This window comes from Hyperolius riggenbachi, chromosome 4 (genome assembly GCF_040937935.1).
Source record: "Hyperolius riggenbachi isolate aHypRig1 chromosome 4, aHypRig1.pri, whole genome shotgun sequence".
NCBI classification, from domain to species: domain Eukaryota; kingdom Metazoa; phylum Chordata; class Amphibia; order Anura; family Hyperoliidae; genus Hyperolius; species Hyperolius riggenbachi.
This window is the reverse complement of record NC_090649.1, coordinates 122346943-122366434: the sequence shown is the minus strand read 5'-3', so window position 1 is coordinate 122366434 and position 19492 is coordinate 122346943. Positions and strand designations below refer to the sequence as shown.

Here is a 19492-nt window from a genome sequence, read left to right as displayed (position 1 = left end):
GCCCTGGTGGTCCCTCAGACACTGGGACCACCAGGGCAGGAGGCAGCCTGTATAATACACTTTGTAAACATTACAAAGCGTATTATACGCTTCCTATCCGGCGATCGTCGGGTTAACAACCCGCCGGCGCTTCCGATTGGCCGGCGGGTTGACGTCGCGGGTGGGCGGAGCCTATTGCCGGCGGATGCGCGCGCATCCCAGCGCGCGATCCCCGGCCAGAGAGTGCCCCAGGACCTGACGCCAATCTGCGTTACGTGGTCCTGGGGCTGCCACTTTGCCGCCACCAATATGAAGTAGGCGGTCGGCAAGTGGTTAAAGGATGTACAATGCCGAAAATGTAAGAAAACCAGACATTGAAAATTGACTGCAGAGTGAGCCATGAGGTGAGGGGTAATTCCCTCACAGTACATCTGTTAACCCTGTGTGTGTGAGAGTAAGTCCTATGTCCTGTGTCTCTGACTGAAGTGTCTGAAGAGAGCAGAGGAAATGTAACTTGTTATAAACATTTGTAATTGGCTGTGACACCACAGCTTGTTATACTTTTTTTGCTTTCAGAGAAAAAAACTCTGTAGTCTAATATGCAAAAAACAACACTGGCTGTGCATTGAAGCAAACACCCCTTTTGAGAATGATTTATCCCAATAGAGCTAAATCCTACACACAATGAATTAAAGCTTTTGTCTCTGATATTTAACATGAAAAGTAGGAAACTGTTTACACAGCTACTTTATACATTGTCACTTTAGATCTGAGCTTCCCTGGACACAATATGGGCTTGATTCACAAAAGGGTGCTAAATGTTAGCACGCCAGTGAAAAGCCCCTTAGGGCCCTTTTACACTTAATCAGTTGCTCTCAGTTATAACTGAAAGAAAACTGATTTTCAAAGTAAAGCCCATGTTTTCCTATGGCCTCTTTTACACTTAACGCGTTTTAACTGAAATCTTCTTCCCAATGCACTGCTATGGAAAAAACGCGTACCAACGCGCACTAACACATACTAATGTACACAAAGGCATACCAACTGATTAAGTGTAAAAGGGGCATTAGTGCGCGCAAAGTGCAAACTACTTAGCACCCTAGTTAGCATGTGCAAAGCATGTTAGCACAGTAGTTTGCACATGCCCACTAGGGTGCTAAGTAGTTTGCACATGCAAACTACTTAGCACCCTAGTTTGCACATGCAAAGCTTTTAGGCGTGATAACTGAGTTATCATGCTTTTGTGAATCAAGCCCATAGGCCTCGATTCACTAGGGTGCTAAGTGTTAGCACGCCAGTGAAAAGGCACTTTGCATGTGCTAACATGCTTTGCATGTGCTAACTAGGGTGCTAAGTAGTTAGCACATGCAAACTACTTAGCACCGTAGTTAGCACATGCAAACTACTTAGCACCCTAGTTAGCACGGTGCTAAGTAGTTTGCATGTGCTAACTGTGGTGCTAAGTAGTTTGCATGTACTAACTACGGTGCTAAGTAGTTTGCATGTGCTAACTACGGTGCTAAGTTTGCATGTGCTAACTACGGTGCAAAGTAGTTTGCATGTGCTAACTACGGTGCAAAGTAGTTTGCATGTGCTAACTACGGTGCTAAGTTTGCATGTGCTAACTACGGTGCTAAGTTTGCATGTGCTAACTACGGTGCTAAGTAGTTTGCATGTGCTAACTACGGTGCTAAGTAGTTTGCATGTGCTAACTACGGTGCTAAGTTTGCATGCGCTAACTACGGTGCTAAGTGTGCATGTGCTAACTACGGTGCGAAGTAGTTTGCATGTGCTAACTACTTAGCACCCCAGTTAGCACATGCAAAGCTTTTAGGTGTGCTAACTATGTTAGCACCCTTTTGTGAATCAAGCCCATAGGGTTCGAGGGCTGGAGAAAGCTCCAAGTAAGTAAATCTGAATTTCTATTATTTGGCTCATGTGGCCTTTAAGAAACTCTGTTCCTCTGCTTGGTTGCCTGTCAGTGACTGTTACATTTCAATCAACTAGGGTGCAAGCCAAATTCTACATTGTAAAGAAAGGTTCAGCTGTAATGGGCAGAGATCTTTTAGCTGTATTACATCTACAATAAATGGATGGTCCTATCACAATAGCTATCTAATATACAACCTCCAGTCTCCACTGTCTCATCACATATAGACAATTCATTGGGCTGTGCAAAGACGGACCTTTATTCAATTTGCTTTTTCTCCTAAGTTTTCCCCTAGGTGATATTTTTTACACCTTATCAATAAAATGCTTTGTTTGCCACCAGAAAGCAAGAAAATACTCAGAATGCTGTATTTTTTACAGCACTTTCTCCCTAACTTTTGGTACTTTTTCAATAGAGTGCTAAAAGTTATTTGAAACAAAAGATGAAAAATGTTCTAGAAGAAAACGTAGGAGAAAAAGTGAATTGATTAAGGTCTGTGGTACCCTAATTGTGATCAGATGTCCACCCAGTGTGTCAGAAGTTAACCTCTCTGGCGGTTTGATTCTTTCCAGAGATTGTAGGGTCTAAAAATGGTGCAATTTCACATGCTTTTAGACGCTAAAATCAGGAAGAAATCACATCGCAGAGAGATCTGCGGCAGCCCAGCATTTACTCACCTCTCTGGGATCCAGTGCTGCAATTCTCCCTTCATCTTCCGGATGGTGCTGTAACCCTATGAGATTGTCATCTGTCGTGATGACGACAGATGGGAATCTCACCAGGGAGATGCAGAGCTTCCGTACGCAGAAAGGAGAATGGCTGCCGGCGTCTGGATCCCGGGGAAGGTGAGTTTAAACGCACGCTGCGCACTGCACTCTGCATAGAGCTCCCGCGGCAGCTACCGCAAGCCAAGGTTACCGCTCCTGGCTGCTTTTTTCCACCCCGAGCCTGACCACCTACCACCAGGGAAGTTAAGGAGGCTACTTTTCTATGGCAGAAAAGCTGTCTCCCAAGCTAAAAAAAGAAAAGAAAAAAAGAACAAATACTAGCGCAAGATGTTATTGAGAAATTTGATGAGTCATAATTGCCTGCTGGGTATTTTGTGTTCAGTTCTCCCCCGGAGCCCTGTATGCACTGACTTCCAGCACTTAGTCATGCCTCCTTGCGGAGGAGTGCTTTGGTGCTTCCCTGGCAGTGGCGTAACTAAGGAGCTGTGGGCCCCGATGCAAATTTTACAATGGGCCCCCCTAAGCACTCTATACATAACAATTGATATGGTGCACCAAAACCTGCCAATGGCAACTACAGTGTCAGAGGTGCATGAAGGGGATGGGGAACAATTTGTTAGTGATTACCAGTATTCAAAGTATCTATAGAAGTGATTATTATGAACACAGGACCAATAGAAAGCTAATAATGCAGTTGAGGGAGGGCCCTTCGGGGCCCCTCTGGCCCAAGGGCCCTGATGCGGTCGCTACCTCTGCACCCCCTATTGCTACGCCCCTGCCTGGCACTCTCTATCTTTGATACGACCCCTTTGAGATGAGTGTATGTAACGATCAGTGTCAGCACACAGTGAGAATCTGATTATTGGTGATCTGCAGTATCACCAAGAATACAGATATATACCTGATTATTGATGATCTGCAGAATCACCGATAATCCAAGTATAACTAACCTCTGGACACCTATATAGTGTGAGTGTTTGGTGCAACAGTAATGACTTTGAGTTAGACCACCCAAGGAGCAGGTGGTCTTTGGCAGTATGGGCGATACCGCCCTCTGGGAAGTGCAAAAACCTTCCAGCAGTCTGAGACCTCCAAAGAGGTGGAGCCCCAGGCTGAAAGTAGGAAAGACCTGTGAGTGAGTGACACCTGAAAGGTGGATGGCACTAGCAGGTCTGGAGACTATCTCTAATTGAGAGAGATAGCTCTCAAGGTCGGGCAAGCCGGGTCGGCAACACACGGACAGACAAGGTACAGAGACAGAAGGCTGATTCGGTATCCAAAGGCAGGCAGGGTTGGCAACAGATAATCAGATATGCGTAGGTACCGAATCAGAAAGCAGAGGGATAGTCAGAAATGCAATAGGTCATAACAGATATCAAAACAATGCCTAGTTTTGGGTGTGAGGTCCGTGGTCTCAACACCCTGGAACTAGTCTGGAGTATAATATGATGGAACACAGTATCCCTAGTCTTGGGTGTGAGGTCCGTGGTCTCGACACCCTGGAACTAGTCTGGAGTATAACACAAAGATAATACAGAGTCCCTAATCTTGGGTGTGAGGTCCGTGGTCTCAACACCCTGGAACTAGCCTGAAGTATAACACAATGATAACACAGAGTCCCTAATCTTGGGTGTGAGGTCCGTGGTCTCAACACCCTGGAACTAGTCTGAAGTATAACAGAATGATAACACAGAGTCCCTAATCTTGGGTGTGAGGTCCGTGGTCTCGACACCCTGGAACTAGTCTGAAGTATAACACAATGATACACAGAAGTAATCTGGCTCAGTGTGAATTCCCAGGTCCTCCTGGTTCTAACACACTGTAGGATCTGACTAAGGTCTGAGTGCTTTCACGTAAGTGTTTGCAACGGCAGACAACCTGAGACTGACCAGCAGTAACTATATATAGAGCGGCGCTCTCCGGCGCCACCCATCATTGATCAACCAATAGTCACTTGCTCTGAGGTCAGCTGACCAACCTGGTCAGCTGATTCCTCCTTGGTTGTCATAAAGGTTCTGCCTCTCAGCGCGCGCGCGCGTATTCCTCAATCTGTGTAAACTAACAGACCCAGCCACACCAGACGCACGCTGCTGCGTGCAAACCGCCGCGCTGGACGCGGAATCAGCCGCCTTGCTGTCAGTACACGCGGCGCCTTTTCCGCGTTCTATTACAGTGTAAAGACACTATCCCTATCCGAGATACAGAGTGCCACAGCATTTCTCTGAAGGGGGCGTGGCTAAGCGCCTGAAGGCGGCACATATGGGGACTCGAGGAGTGATTACTAGACGGACACTGGAGGTGACTTTATCTGGAAAAAAAAGTTTGGAGTAATGGTTATTTTTCACTGTACTGTCTCTAATAGCTGCCATGTGCGCCTACACTATCTATTACAGAAGTCAGGAAAAGAACAGTGTGAAAGGTACCTAAATGATAGTATAGTAAAACACTGCACTACCATTGTCGATATGCTATCTAGTCTAAAAATAGTAAACTACTACACCTGATTTTAAAGACCCATCATGCAGTGTTTTTTCCCTACAGGAATAATTTATTATACAGCAATTTTAGATGAAGAGAAACTACTTTTGTCATAGATAAAATATTAATAATTCCATATTACATGGAATATGGGGCTTGATTCATTAAAGGGAAGGTTCAAGCAAAATAAAAAAATGAGTTTCACTTACCTGGGGCTTCTACCAGCCCCATGCAGCCATCCTGTGCCCTCGTAGTCACTCACATTAACACATACATTTTTACGCATTACTGGTTCAATGCGTAAATTTGTACGCATTGAACCAGTAATGCGTAAAAATGTATGTGTTAATGTTCCTGCACTAGCGGGAATGCATAAAAATGTATGCAATGCGCTCCGCCGACCTCCGAGGTCGGCAAGCTGCCAGCGGGGGACTGGAGCAGCAGTGAGTGACTACGAGGGCACAGGATGGCTGCATGGGGCTGGTAGAAGCCCCAGGTAAGTGAAACTCATTTTTTTATTTTGCTTGAACCTTCCCTTTAGGCTGCATTGTTAAGCAGTGCAACTTAATGTGAAGGAGCGGCCGCTAATTCATGCCTTACATAGCAGCGCTTGCTGCTATGTAAGGAGTGTGCCTTCCTTAGGAGCGTGCCTTCTTTGGATAGGAGTGTGCCTTCCTTAGGAGCGTGCCTTTCTATACATAGTTACTATGTATTGGAAGGCACGCTCCTATGTAAGGATGGCATGCTCCTAAGGAAGGCACGCTCCTAAGGAAGGCACGCTCTGAAGGAAGGCACGCTCCTATGTAAGGATGGCACGCTCCTAAGGAAGGCACGCTCTGAAGGTAGGCACGCTTCTATGTAAGGATGGCACGCTCCTAAGGAAGGCACGCTCCTAAGGAAGGCACGCTCTGAAGGAAGGCACGCTCCTATGTAAGGATGGCACGCTCCTAAGGAAGGCACGCTCTGAAGGAAGGCACGCTTCTATGTAAGGATGGCACGCTCCTAAGGAAGGCACGCTCCTAAGGAAGGCATGTTCCTTACATAGCAGCGAGCGCTGCTATGTAAGGCATGCATTAGTGGCTACTCCTTCACATTAAGGTGCCCTGCTTTAGCAGTGCAGTTTAATGAATCAAGCCCATTCTGCCATGGCAGCATATCAGCCCACAAATGTAACAAAAGATGGTAATCCCAGACAGCACACATCTTACCAAGAGTTACGCAAAAGGCATTGGAGTTGAAGGACATAACAGTGGTATTACACACAGGGCCCGGCAATATTACCCTTACTTCCGCCTGCAGTACCTAACGGTAACACTTGTTAGTAACGCATGTAACTGTAGCAACGGTCTCCCCACTCAAACACAAATGTATCGGCGCTGTCTGGGATTAGTATATTGTGTATCAAATTTTTAATGGCCATTAGTGAGTGGACCCCAATATTTATAATGATACCATACTGTACATTAAGCGCCCGTTTCCATGAGTGCCAATTTGCAGTGTTTCCATGCATGCGATTCGGATGGGGAAACACAACCTATTAAAATCAATATGCTGCCGTCCGGCTTGCATGCAGGGATAGAAAAAACAAAATCAGACAACACGCATAACGCATCCAAATTTCTTTAGCATGGCATTGCTAGAAGGATGCGCATGCATTCTGGTGTGCTCACCTTGCCCACAGGCAGCCTGTGGGCAAGGTAAAGGTGAGTGTGCCACCTATTAGACCACAGGACACGTGATGGGGGGGGGGGGGGGGGTGGCCCTGCAAGTTTTTCCCACATGGATCCTACTCTAGGGTAGTGGCCCCTGGATAATTTTGATATACAGATTATGATAAGATTTGCTCTCTTTCTTTTAGTACCTGAGGACTGGAGTTGGCACCGTGACAGAGAAGAGGACTCAGAGGACTCAATACAAATCACCCTGTGTGAACTTTCATAGGAAGCGCCCTCGTAGAAACTGTGTTATAATTACCGCTGCATACATGGAACCCATCTTGGAGGTGCAGCCGGCCTGGAGTTAAGTTTAGATAGGTGTGGGGGAAGTGCATATTACTATGACTTTACATGATAGGGAATAGATTGTGAGCTCCTCTGAAGGGCTGGTTAGTGACATGACTACATACATCCTGTAAAGCAATGCAGAAGAAGTTGGTGCTTTGTAAATACTAAATAATAATAATGTTAATTTCGATGTTTCGGTGTCTGATTGGACAACATTTTCTACTACTTCTCAAGGAGGCACCAATCTCCATTTCATTTTCTAACGTTCACTAGTAATAGGAAAGGTAAAATCTGACTGATTTACAAAAGAACAGACTCTGTTGCGCTCTTTATTTTGCATTTATATAGGTTTAAAATATTTTATGCTACAATTTGCAAATTACATTGGACAATTAATGCCACTAACAGTCCCTCAGAGAAACTCGCAATCTAATACCACCACCATAGTCCAGCGACTATTTTAGAGGCAAGGAAGTTAACTTACCTGTATGTTTCCTTTTATTAGGTGTCAGAAAACCAGAATGCCATTAGGAAACCGATGCAATCAAGGGGATAAAACATGCTAACTCCAGATACTGCTAGACACTTCACACATAATGCCCAGTGAAAGGATTTGTTTAATTGCTGTTTAAAAGTTAGTGTCAGTATTAATGTGAGGATTAAAGGATACCCGAAGTGACATGTGACATGATGAGATAGACATGTGTATGTACCGTGTCTAGCACACAAATAACTATGCTGTGTTCCTTTTTTTTCTTTCTCTGCCTGAAAGAGTTAAATATCAGGTATGTAAGTGGCTGACTCAGTCCTGACTCAGTATGGAGGCAGTGTTGGTGGGTTTTCTGGTTGTGAGAGGTCCAGAGCCTGGGTGTGAGAGGTCCAGGCCCACCTGCACTCCCCTCCAGGTATTGCATGCTGGCCTTGGGGCCCCGGCCAGTGAGAGAGGTCCGGGGCCCCTGGCCATCGTGCGAACCAATCGTGTGTTTTTCAGTCCTGACTCAGACAGGAAGTGACGACAGTGTGAACCTCACTGATAAGAAATTCCCCTTTTTATCTCTTTCTTGCTCTCAGAAGCCATTTTCTGCTAGGAAAGTGTTTTATAGTTGGAATTTCCTATCAGTGAGGGTCACACTGTAGTCACTTCCTTTCTGAGTCAGGACTGAGTCAGCCACTTACATACCTGATATTTAACTGTTTCAGGCAGAGAAAGAAAAAAAGGAACACAGCATTGTTTTTTGTGTGCTAGGCACTGTACATACCCATGTCTATCTCATCATGTCACATGTCACTTCGGGTATCCTTTAATAATTAAAGAGGAACTTTAATGCCATAATAGTAGAACATAATACATTATTCAGAATACCCATTTTGACTATATTTATCCTTTTTTCAGCATCAGAAATGCTTCTTATATTTATAAATTGCTGTGAATATGTAACTCTGCCCCTCCAGTGATGTTTAGCCTAGGCTATGATGTAATGCATCCTTCTTCCCCAGAGCACTCTGGGAGATAAGGTGATGTTCCTGCTCACTTAAGAGAGTAGAACAGAGGAGAAAAAAAAATTCAGTTATTCACCTCACCTGCAGTAAAGATGCTGACATTTCTGACAAATGTAAAGGAGCCCATTAATGATATAATCTTGAATGTACAATCTAAAATTATACAATCTGTGTAATTTGAGGGATTGCCTTAAGTATCCATTCAAAATATACTCATTGAGTTTACCCTTTTACTAAATAGATTTGGTAAGATTGTACAAAAAAAATTGTATCGTTAGTGATAAAGAGAGCCTGAGGTAAACCTCCGGTCAAACATCAAATACTTACCTAAGGAGAAGCAAGCCTTTGGATTCTCCAGAGGCTTCACACCCCATCCTTTGGAAATCCGCCACTGCCTGGGACCCTCCTGCATATCGGGACCGCACTCCTCTTCATGTACTAGCGTGGCCATTCTGCACATGCACAAGCATGGCCGCATCTTTGCAGTAACACGTGCACGAGCATCTCCAGAGTACTGCACAGGTACTTCCATGCTTGCACAGGTGCAGTACGGCCACGCTTGTGACAGAAGGGGGGCCTGGTCATGAGCTTATATTCTGACAAGAGCTTGTCAGATTCCTTTGGGGGTCTGCACTCGGCAAAGGTGGACAGAAGGATGGCTGGGAAGCCTCTACAGGAGGAGGCTTCCCTCTTCTTAGGTAAGAATTTGACCTTTGACCCGAGGTTTGCCCTGGCCTGTGCACTCTTTATGACTTTTAATCAGGGTAAGGGTGAGGTAAGATTTGACAATGGGCAAACACTGCCTAAAGAGATTATAAATTAATATTGTAAAAAAAAAAAACCAGCTATCCTATAAACCGTAAAGTTGCTTTTTAAAGTAACTTAAAATGAGAGGGATAATGAAAGGAGATGTTACTAACTTGAAAATACTCCCTTCATGGCTGCTGTGCAGATCCTCATCTTCCAATGAAGCAAAGGACCAGCACAGTTCCCAAACCTCATGTTGAAAAAATGCGACACACTCTAAGTATTTTCATAACATTTATTCCGAATATCTGGAGTTCCAAGAACAAAGCTGAAAAAGTCTATAACAAAGAAATAAAATGCCTATCACATAGAAAGAATTATACAGCACAATGCAATCCACGAGCTAAGAAGCAGATTCTTCCTGCAGGACATGAGCAGTATCTAGAAGAAGAAGAAGAAGCCTCACTCACAATATAGAAAAACCTTGCCGTGTTTGAGAAAAATAGGAGTTCGGCCTAGTTCTATTCTGCTTCTTGTCAGGAGCCTCTTTCTACGAGCACAACAAAAGTATGGACCGGGACATCGACTGGAGAGCAAGTTTCGAGAAAAACAAGGCAGGATTATTGCTAGCGAACCATGCAGAGAGAAAAAAGTCAAAGAAAAAAAATAGAACAAAAATTAAAAGTCTACTCATTTCTGGTTAGAGACTGAACCACTGGCTTTGATTACTTTGTTTCACAACACAAACATCATAAACTCTCAATATGCCTATCAACGGATAAATGATGTATTATATACGACTCCTAACTCTACATGTAATGCCAGCGTATTGTTCGGACTGTAACATTGCTAACACAAGGGGGGAATTCTGCCAATAATTCTAGGATTAAATTCCAACAGGCTTAACCCATTCATTGCTAGCGAAGCCCACAGGCCCCTCTTGCAGGAAAGGGGTTAGTTCACAGCTGTGTAGAACTGTGCCCTGAAGAATGCATGGAATGAATGAATCCTGCAATGGAGAAGCGGGTCTCAGATTCATTTGTTTTTTCTGTATCTTAAAAAGAATTAGTCAGTTTAGGTAATTCATCCTTTTAAAAGCTGGACGCATCCCTCTTCCTGCATCTAAGGTATAAGGGCACTAGAAGGACTACAAATCCTTGGTCTTAATCAGCGTCACAAGAGGTTTGTCATCAGGACTGTAATCTTCATAGGTGACTGGTGTGGCTTCATACATGGCAGGGCGAGACTTTTTGCCAAACCTGAGGGAAAGAAAAAACAATGAAATGTATATTAACTGGATTACAACAAACACAATTTAATGTATAGTAATACAGACAAAAAAACAAAGCAAACACAAATCATCATATATCTTGACTGTAGAGTCACACATAATCTGGAGAGAGTTATTTTAAATCCATTGCCCCCTTGGTCAAACTTCTGGTGTGTGGACAGGACAGCTATACACATCCTGTACAGCTATATAGCTGTAAACATACACAAGCCTCGAATACATGCTAGATAAAACTCGTCTGCTAAGGACTGCCTCTGCCAAGAACCTAGTCTGTGTACAGCAGTACCCAATGCCCCCCCAATTCCCTCAGCCTCCCAACTCCTCGGCCAACAATCAGCCCGGCGGATTGACTGGGCTGAACGGTGACCGAAACCATTGTTCTCGCCACTCACACTGCCACATGACGCTCATTACCGTGCCGCACCAAAATTCTGATTTGCTAAGCAACATGACACTTCCACACAGTTGGCTCAGAATATGACAACATACTTGCCTACCAGTTCCTCCCCTTTACCTAGCTGACAGCTGCCTGGCCTCACTCAGTATTGGTGCAGGGGCCGGGTGATGACATCATCAGGCTTTAGAAGGAGCTTTGGCTGGACAGAGGCAGGTCATGGGGAGAGCGCATATCATAGGTGAAATCAGGTATTGACTTGGCTTTCGAACCAGGAGAGGTCTCAAGGTTTTCAAAACCCCTCCGTCATGGACCTATAAACAGATGCAGGACGGTTACCTGCTCACGTGTACTCTATTCTTTAAGATTCACTATGCCAGTGCCATTCGGGGACTTTTTTTTGTATATAAAGGAAACTTTGGGAATCCCCCATGAGGAGATGAATTATTCCAAATCCTGTCATAAAGATGTTAAGGGCCATCAGATTATAATAGCTGGAAGCCAATTAACTCCTTTGTATGTTTTTGGGATGTGGGAACAAACCGGAGTGCCCAGAGGAAACTCACACAGACACAGGGAGAACATACAAACTCTGTGCAGAGAGCACCCTGGTTGGGATTCGAACCAGGGACCCAGCGCTACAAGATAAAAATGCTAACAACTGCGCCACTCTGCTGCCCATTCAGTTATTTTAACCTACATTTATAGACGCAATGAATATTTAAAGTGGACCTGAACTCTTGCACAGGACAGAAGGAAAACATAGAGAACATAGAGAAATGCATCCTGTATCTATTTAGAGAGTTTATCCTGTCTAATTCCCCCTCACATGTGTCTAATCACAAGTTGTAATTTGATCTCTCCCTGTGTCACATGACTGCCATGGCAGATAAGGCAAATAAGGTAACTTGAAAGCCCTGGAGGTTAACAATATGTCTGCTTCCACAAAGCAGGATGTAGAAACAGTGCAGATTTATTGTAGGATTTGTACCAGCTGTAACAAAGAATTGTTTTTCTTTAAAGGTTATTATGCTGTTACGTATCTTTTAGCACTGAGATGAAGTTCAGGTCTGCTTTAAATTCAATTTAAATAAACAAGATTGTTTGAGCAGCTTATGAAAATTCTTGAAACATGACATTTTGATGTATACATTTTACATTGTGTACATCCCCCACACATACACAAGATAAAAATCAGCATTTTCTCATGTGGGGAATATAGGTCATCTGATGCATTGGTTCCGGGAGTACTGCTGTGCTCTCTTCTTTTTGTTGCTGTTGGAAACTAAGGTGTAAATTCCAGGGACATTCTACAGACTTTTTAGGAACAGTAAGGGGGATAAAGTTTTACTGAAGAATAGTCAGACTTCAGGAGAGTTGGTGGGAATAAGCTAAGTACCCACTGGCAGATCATGGCCAGATGGATCAAGCATCTCTCACCAAGGAATGCTCGCTCCCCAATCCATCTGGCCAAATCTGCAAGCGTTGTTTGCAGCATCGGAAACAAACGATCCTGTAAACTATCATTTACACGATCGCGGCAAAACCAGCGTAAGTCAAATTGGCTTGGAACGATCCTCCACGATTTAATCAGACATGGTGGTCATTCAAAAACAAATGACCGCTGCCGGTAGCATGCGTCGTGAAACATCTTTTAACTAATGTTTGTTAAATGATGTTGCACGTTATTGTGAAAAAATAATTTAGAAAAATCACTTAGTGGGTATGGGCCTTTACACCCAAGAGGATTGTACCATGTTTAGTCATTGCTTAGGGCAGAAAGTTTGAATCAGGATAATACTATTTATTGGCTGAAAGATTCACAAGTAAGATTCACACAACTAAGCTTTAACATATAGTGATATCGTTTGCAGACTCTTGTCTCTGTGATGGAACGATTTTGTGGTTGGCCAAAGAAATCAAAAACCCATCCACTGAATACTTTACATTGCTGAAAATTAAAGTAAACATGTGGCTGGCTGTTTTAGGCAAAGCCTCTACATTTCTAGCATTTTCATACTGAAATCTCGATATTCCTCGACTATGTTTAAAGTACTCCTGAACTGGGTTTTGCTCAACATACTTTAATTCAGTTTTTTTCTGTTGTGCTGTGACCTATGTCACAGCACCATCCTCACCCTCCAGCACCCCCTGTGGTTCTCGCTCTGCTCAGTGTAATATTTGACTGAGCAGAAAGCCCATTATGGGCGGGGAAGAAGTGGCAGCTCCCGCACCTCTCTGCCCGTCCTTAGGAATGCCAGCTTTCACTCGCCGCTTATAGTTCCGATATACTAGACACCACACACTGAGCAGGAAAACTGCTACGTCAGCAGGCTCGTGGAGATTGAACTCGGAACGATAGTGTTCTAATAGATGTATTAGTACACAATCGTTCCGAACTCAATCTCCACAAGCCCGCACACGCTGCAGCTCTCCTGCGCTCTGTGTGCATTAACAGTATGCTGAGCTAATCACAGTTAAGGGGTACTTTAAAATGTACATGAAGGGAAAAAAAGTGCCCATAATGGGTACTTACCTAGTGAATAAACCTGAGGCTTTCCTTGTCCCCCTCATCACCACCGATCCAGCACTGGGAGGAACCTCATCAACAAGGGCTTTGTCGAGCGATGCTCGCTCCTGTCCAAGAATGAGCATGCCCATACTGTGCAAGCCTGTGCAGTAGTGTGGACCCACTCGTGCTCAGCTTTTCCCGCTAAGCTTAGTGACTCCGTGCTACAGCGCAGGTGCAAGGCGTGCTGCCCTGTCCAAGTGCAGCTATGCTTATTGACGTGAACTTCCAGAGGGTCCAGCGCTGATTTGGTGGCCTTGAGGAGGACATGGGAAGCCTCTGGAGGATCCAGATACTTTCCTCTACCCAAAAGGAGGGATCTGTGCCACTGGCGATGTGAATCCTCTCTGCAGTTGCGGGCCTAGATGTGGCCTACTGTTCTGGAGTACTGGTCATTCTGTTATAGAATATAGGGACACTAGTGACAGCTCCATTTCTTTGGTGCAGGGATGTTTTTAGGCAAGTGCAAACCAGGCAGCTGCCTAGAGTACAGCTTGCTGTAGAGGACTCCAAAGACCCATGCCAAGTACTCTTTACTCTATGGTGTTATAGCTATTGCTTACACAAAAGACTGAAGGCATGTGATAATACTCTGGTCAAAGCATTGTAGAAAAACTTTAAAGTTATGCATTATCATCTTGCCAGCACCTGATTAGCATAACAATAATGACTATCAATAACTGTTTTATATCATTTGTTGTCTCAATACCTCTGGATTGCAGTATTTTGCTCAGTATTTGTTGGAATGCACATTAGGTTAACATTGTGTAATATCTTAGCAATGCAGAGGGGGATGACAGTGAGCGTTGTGTTTTGCCCAGGGCAATATAAGGGCAGATCCCAGAGATAGCTGAGCAACAGTGCAGCTGGCTGTGAGGTGGACATGCATGATCCACAGTACCACACCCCTCAGCTTTACTAGTACATAGCTTCCATCTACTTCCTTTCCCATGCACACGGCCTGTTTTAGAGACTTGTCACTACCTGATGAGGCTGCAAAATATGGATATAATGAGCAGCCAAATTGTCAGATCAGGAGAAGCCTCTACTACCAGCATAGCGCACTATGTGGGGACAGGGCCAGATTTGTACTTTTTACTGCCCAAGGCCACTGTCAGCAGCTGTTCCCCTTAAGTATTTATAGCCAGATGACCCCCTCCTCCAGTATAGGTACCCCAGTAGCCCTTCCCTCCAGTATAGATAGCCAGATGACCCCCTCCTCCAGTATAGGTACCCCAGTAGCCCTTCCCTCCAGTATAGATAGCCAGATGACCCTCTCCTCCAGTATAGGTACCCCATTAGCCCTTCTCTCCAGTATAGATAGCCAGATGACCCCCTCCTCCAGTATAGGTACACCATTAGCTTGACAGTATGGGGGAGGAGAAAGAAAGACAATCCGTGCACAGTGGCAGAGGTTTAAGGCACTAGCCCCATACTAAATGGCTTAACAAGGCCAATGGCCCAGTGCAGAGAAGAAAGACAGCAGAGCTACAAGAGACATATGAAAAATACAGATCTAGCAGTATAAGTAAATTATCCATAACTTACATTATTATTTAGTATTATTATTGATACACATTGTAAGTTATAAATTGACAGTATTAATCAATTGCTTGTTACAAAATTAAACTTTCATGTGTTATAAACACTGGCTAGAATTACAGCATGGAAGAATTCACTGTGTCAATGCAACAGCTGAACTTTGAATTTGGCTGCACATTATTAAGAGTATATGATATTGTTATAATATTGAGAGGATATAGAGACTGCCATATTTATTTCCTTTTAAACAATACCAGTTGCCTGGCTGTCCTGCTGATTCTGTGTCTTTAATACTTTTAGCCATAGACCCTGAACAGGCATGCAGATCAGGTGATCTGACTCAAGTCTGACTGGATTAGCCATATGTTTTAAGGTGCGTACACACGCCATACCGCCGCCAACGACGGGTCCGTCAGACCCTCCAGCTGGGCGGACGTTCAGCCGACAGTAGCACGTGCGTACGCGCGGTCGCCAGACTGATAAGGCTGTTTCTGTCAGCGGATCGTTCAGAAACAGCCTTATCAGTCTGCCGGCAGCACGTACACACGTGCTACTGTTGGCTAAACATCCGTCCAGCGGGAGGGTCTTAGGGACCCGTCGTTGGCGGTATGGCATGTGTACGCACCTTTAGGGTTGGGTAGGACTTAGGGTAGGGTAGGACTCAGACACTACTGATGCCAGAAGTTCAACAGGACTGCCAGGCAACTGTTATTGTTTAAAAGGAAATAAATATACATATCTCCCAACTTTTTGAGATCAGATAGGGGGACACTTAAGTAACGCCCCTGATACACCCCTAATCACGCCCTCGGCACACCCCTAGTCACGCATACCATAAAGATTTAATAGGAAAAATATGTTGTTTTATCATTCAAACCACACTGGTCCTTTCTATCCAGGTTTATTTTCCTTCATATTAACACATGAAAAGAAGAAATCTATCAATTTAAAGGATGGGAATAAGTTTAGAGTCCATTACACACATTTTTCAAAAGGAAAATACATAAATGACATAGATCTGTACACCAGTCCTGAAATAGGGACAAATTAGGGAGAAAGAGGGACAAGGGGACGTGGCTCCCAAAGAGGGACGGTCCCTCCAAAAAAGGGACAGTTGGGAGCTATAAATATGACTGCCTCCATATCATTCTCACCTCAGGTTTACCTTAATGTACAATGTGCCAGCACCGTACATTCCAACACATTGTATTCAGTCTACAATTTTAGCAAGGTCCAGTTCTCATTCCTGTCACCTACCGTGCGTGCCGAATGGAAGCAATGGCGCTGCTAAACTCGCTGTCTATGCTCCTGCAGTTGTAGAATTCCTCGTAGGCAGGTCGGGAGGATCCCTGGTACTCAATGCGACTAATCCTGCAAATCCCCACAATGAGTATGATGAGCATAAGTACGAAAGCCACACACAGAGCTCCTATGATGATGTACAGTGAATGGCGAGGCATGTTGGTCAGGCTCTCTGCCATGTGTCCAGCTTTCCACTGCAGGTCTGTGCGCAAGAAAGAGAAGAAACAAACATCCTCAGTTTATCCTATGTGCAGTAGAGATAACAAAGCTTCCTAGTTCCTTTTACAATAACTGAGAATGTTCTACACTTGAATGTAATAATCTATGTTAAGTTATTGTATAACCCTTTAGAAATATTTGTTTAAACTAGGCCATCTAAAATGATAGGTGCTGATAATATTTGGCACTCTTTTTCTGTACAAATCCTCTGTGGGTGGTCATGGTTTTGACCAGATGTCGCAAGACGCTATGGAAAGAAGTCCAAAATGATTACGTTTGATAATTTCCAGTGACCTAAGCTGTAAGTATGTATGGGTCTTCACCGAAGCACCAGTGCTCAACAAAGTCAAATACTCTCACAACTGTATTCACAGCAAGTCAAAAAGTTACCACATCACTTCCTGACAGGCAGTGCACAGAGCCGGTTCTATACTTTTTGCTACCTGAGGCAAACTTGTGAGGATCCCCCCCCGATAGGTAGTATAATTGCCCCCAGTATAGGTAGCCAGGAGGAGGTAGCAGCCAGGAAGGGGGAGCATCAGGCACAGCGGTGGGGAGGGGGGTTGGGGTGAGGCGGGTTCCTCAAGCGGTGGAAGTGGGGGTGGCGGCGCCTGTCTAGTTGTCTGTGGGGGGCGTTGAGCTCGAGGGGGTAGCAGCTAGGAAGGGTGAGCAGCGGGCACAGCAGTGGGGAGGGGGTTCAGACACCCCCTGAGGAACCCGCCTCATGGGCGGCCCGGGGCTGGCAGGACAAGGTTGCTATTAGATCAGATAGCAAGACTTGCCTATTGCTGACCTAAAACGATCTCTCGTATGTATTATTTATTTACTTATTGTACTTATAAAGCACCAACATATTACGCAGCGCTGGACATTAGTTTAGGTACAGACAATATTTAGGGGTGACATACAGCAAAATGACAGTACAGGAATACAAGAAAGACCAGATCATGCAGCACAGTATGAGTACAAGGTAATGCTTAGTCAGTCACTGGATGGAGCATGGAGATTAGGCAAGTTAGGTTCACTCAGATGCATAGCATGGGTGCACAGTAATGGAGGTGCAAGATCAGGTAGGACACAAAAGGAGGAGGACCCTGCCCAAAGGCTTACAATCTAGAGGGAGAGGTAAGGACACAAAAGGTAGGGGACCCGAGTTCAGCTGTGGGTTTAGAGCACTGACTGCACTTGTGAGGGGTAGTAGGCCAGAGTGAAAAGGTGAGTTTTGAGGGCCTTCTTGAAGATGTTGAAGGAGGGGGCTGCCCTAATGGGTGGAGGTAGGGAGTTCCATAGTGTTGGAGCTCTTGAGAAGTCCTGGAGGCGTGCATGGGACTGGGTGATGCGGGGGGCGGTCAGGCGAAGTTCATTGGAAGAGCGGAGTGAGCGGCTAGGTGTGTACCTCTGAGTAGGATTGGAAATGTAGATTGGACAGGTTTTGTGGACAGATTGGTAGGTCAGACACAGTATCTTGAATCTGATTCTGGACTGGATAGGAAGCCAGTGGAGGGATTCAAGGAGGGGATCCGCCGTGGTGGAGCGATGGGAGCTGTGGATAATTCTGGCTGCCGCATTCATGATGGACTGCAGTAGGGCTATTCGGGTCATAGGGAGACCAGACAGAAGGGCATTGCAGTAGTCAAGGCGGGAAATTATGAGGGCTTGGATGAGGAGTTTGGTGGTGGCAGAGGTCAGGAAAGGGCAAATCTTACAGATGTTACGAAGGTAGAAGTTGCAGGACTTTGTGAGGTTTTGGATGTGGGGAGTGAAGGAGAGTGCGGAGTCCAGGGCGACACCCAGACAGCGGGCTTGAGAGGTGGGGCGAATGGTAGTGTGGTTAACAGTGACATGCACATCTGGGAGGTTCATACATTCTTGACACTTTATGTATAGAATAAACAGAATGCACTCTGGCTGAGATATGTATAGAGTCGGGGGAGGATACAGGCCTCTGAAGCCCATGCAGTTACACCACAGTCAGGGCCAGACTGGGCATCAGCAACAGTAGGGGCAATGGCTAGTGACAGGTGCAGCCAACCTGTCACCCGCCCCTCAGCATTAATTGCCCTAAGCACGGGCCTTGGGAGCTTTATCCCACATTCTGGCCTGTGTATTATATGAAGTGCTGGAGAAGATGGCAGCAGTATATAAATACACAATAATAATATGGTAGAGAGACTTTAGACTATAAAGATAGTAGGGATTATATTGTAAGTTCCTGTGAGGACAGTCAGTAACATGACTCTATAAAAAGCACTGTGGAAGATATCCATGCTATGTGGATACATAATAATAATATTAATAATAATGGTATTTGACCATTTAAATTTTTACGAGTTTTCATACTTTCCTATGTGTGACACTGCCGCATGAGGAACAGTAGTAGTTCCTTGCGGCCCAGTCATACATGAAGCATAATGAATTGGTAGAAAATACGTGTTGTATTAATACAGTGCCTACAGAATGCAAACTAGGTTGACATACTTTTATGCTATTAACAAATTTGGACCCACCCATGATCTGTAATGACCACACCCATGCATGAGGCCCCTTATATTTATTCTACACAGGAGCCCACTGTTGGCTTTGTCCGCCACTGCTCTGGTGGGTACCTTATAGACCCTGGGGAGATTCCCCTCTGCGATGTGGCAAATAGGCTTGCTCACTGTGACAGTGTGATTTACAGAGACTGTTCTTCTTATTGCATAATAATTGTTTTAAGCTACATATCTATTTTTAATGTAATAGATAGGGATGCAAATGGTGATTCTTACAAACGGCTAATCAGTTTTCCAAGAGATTTAAAAAAGATACAG

General features: G+C 44.7%; 1 protein-coding gene across 1 annotated transcript in view; it reads right to left on the bottom strand.

Annotated features, from left to right (window-relative positions):
• Positions 1-9646: 9646 nt before the first annotated feature.
• DNER (delta/notch like EGF repeat containing) overlaps positions 9647-19492 on the bottom strand; it is a 270976-nt gene continuing 261130 nt past the window's right edge. The window contains exons 12-13 of the mRNA XM_068280500.1: positions 16419-16665; positions 9647-10624 (exon numbers count right to left, since the gene is read on the bottom strand). Of these exons, the coding sequence (XP_068136601.1) occupies positions 10513-10624; positions 16419-16665 (359 nt within the window). The 3' untranslated portion in view covers positions 9647-10512. The remainder of the gene's footprint in view (positions 10625-16418; positions 16666-19492) is intronic.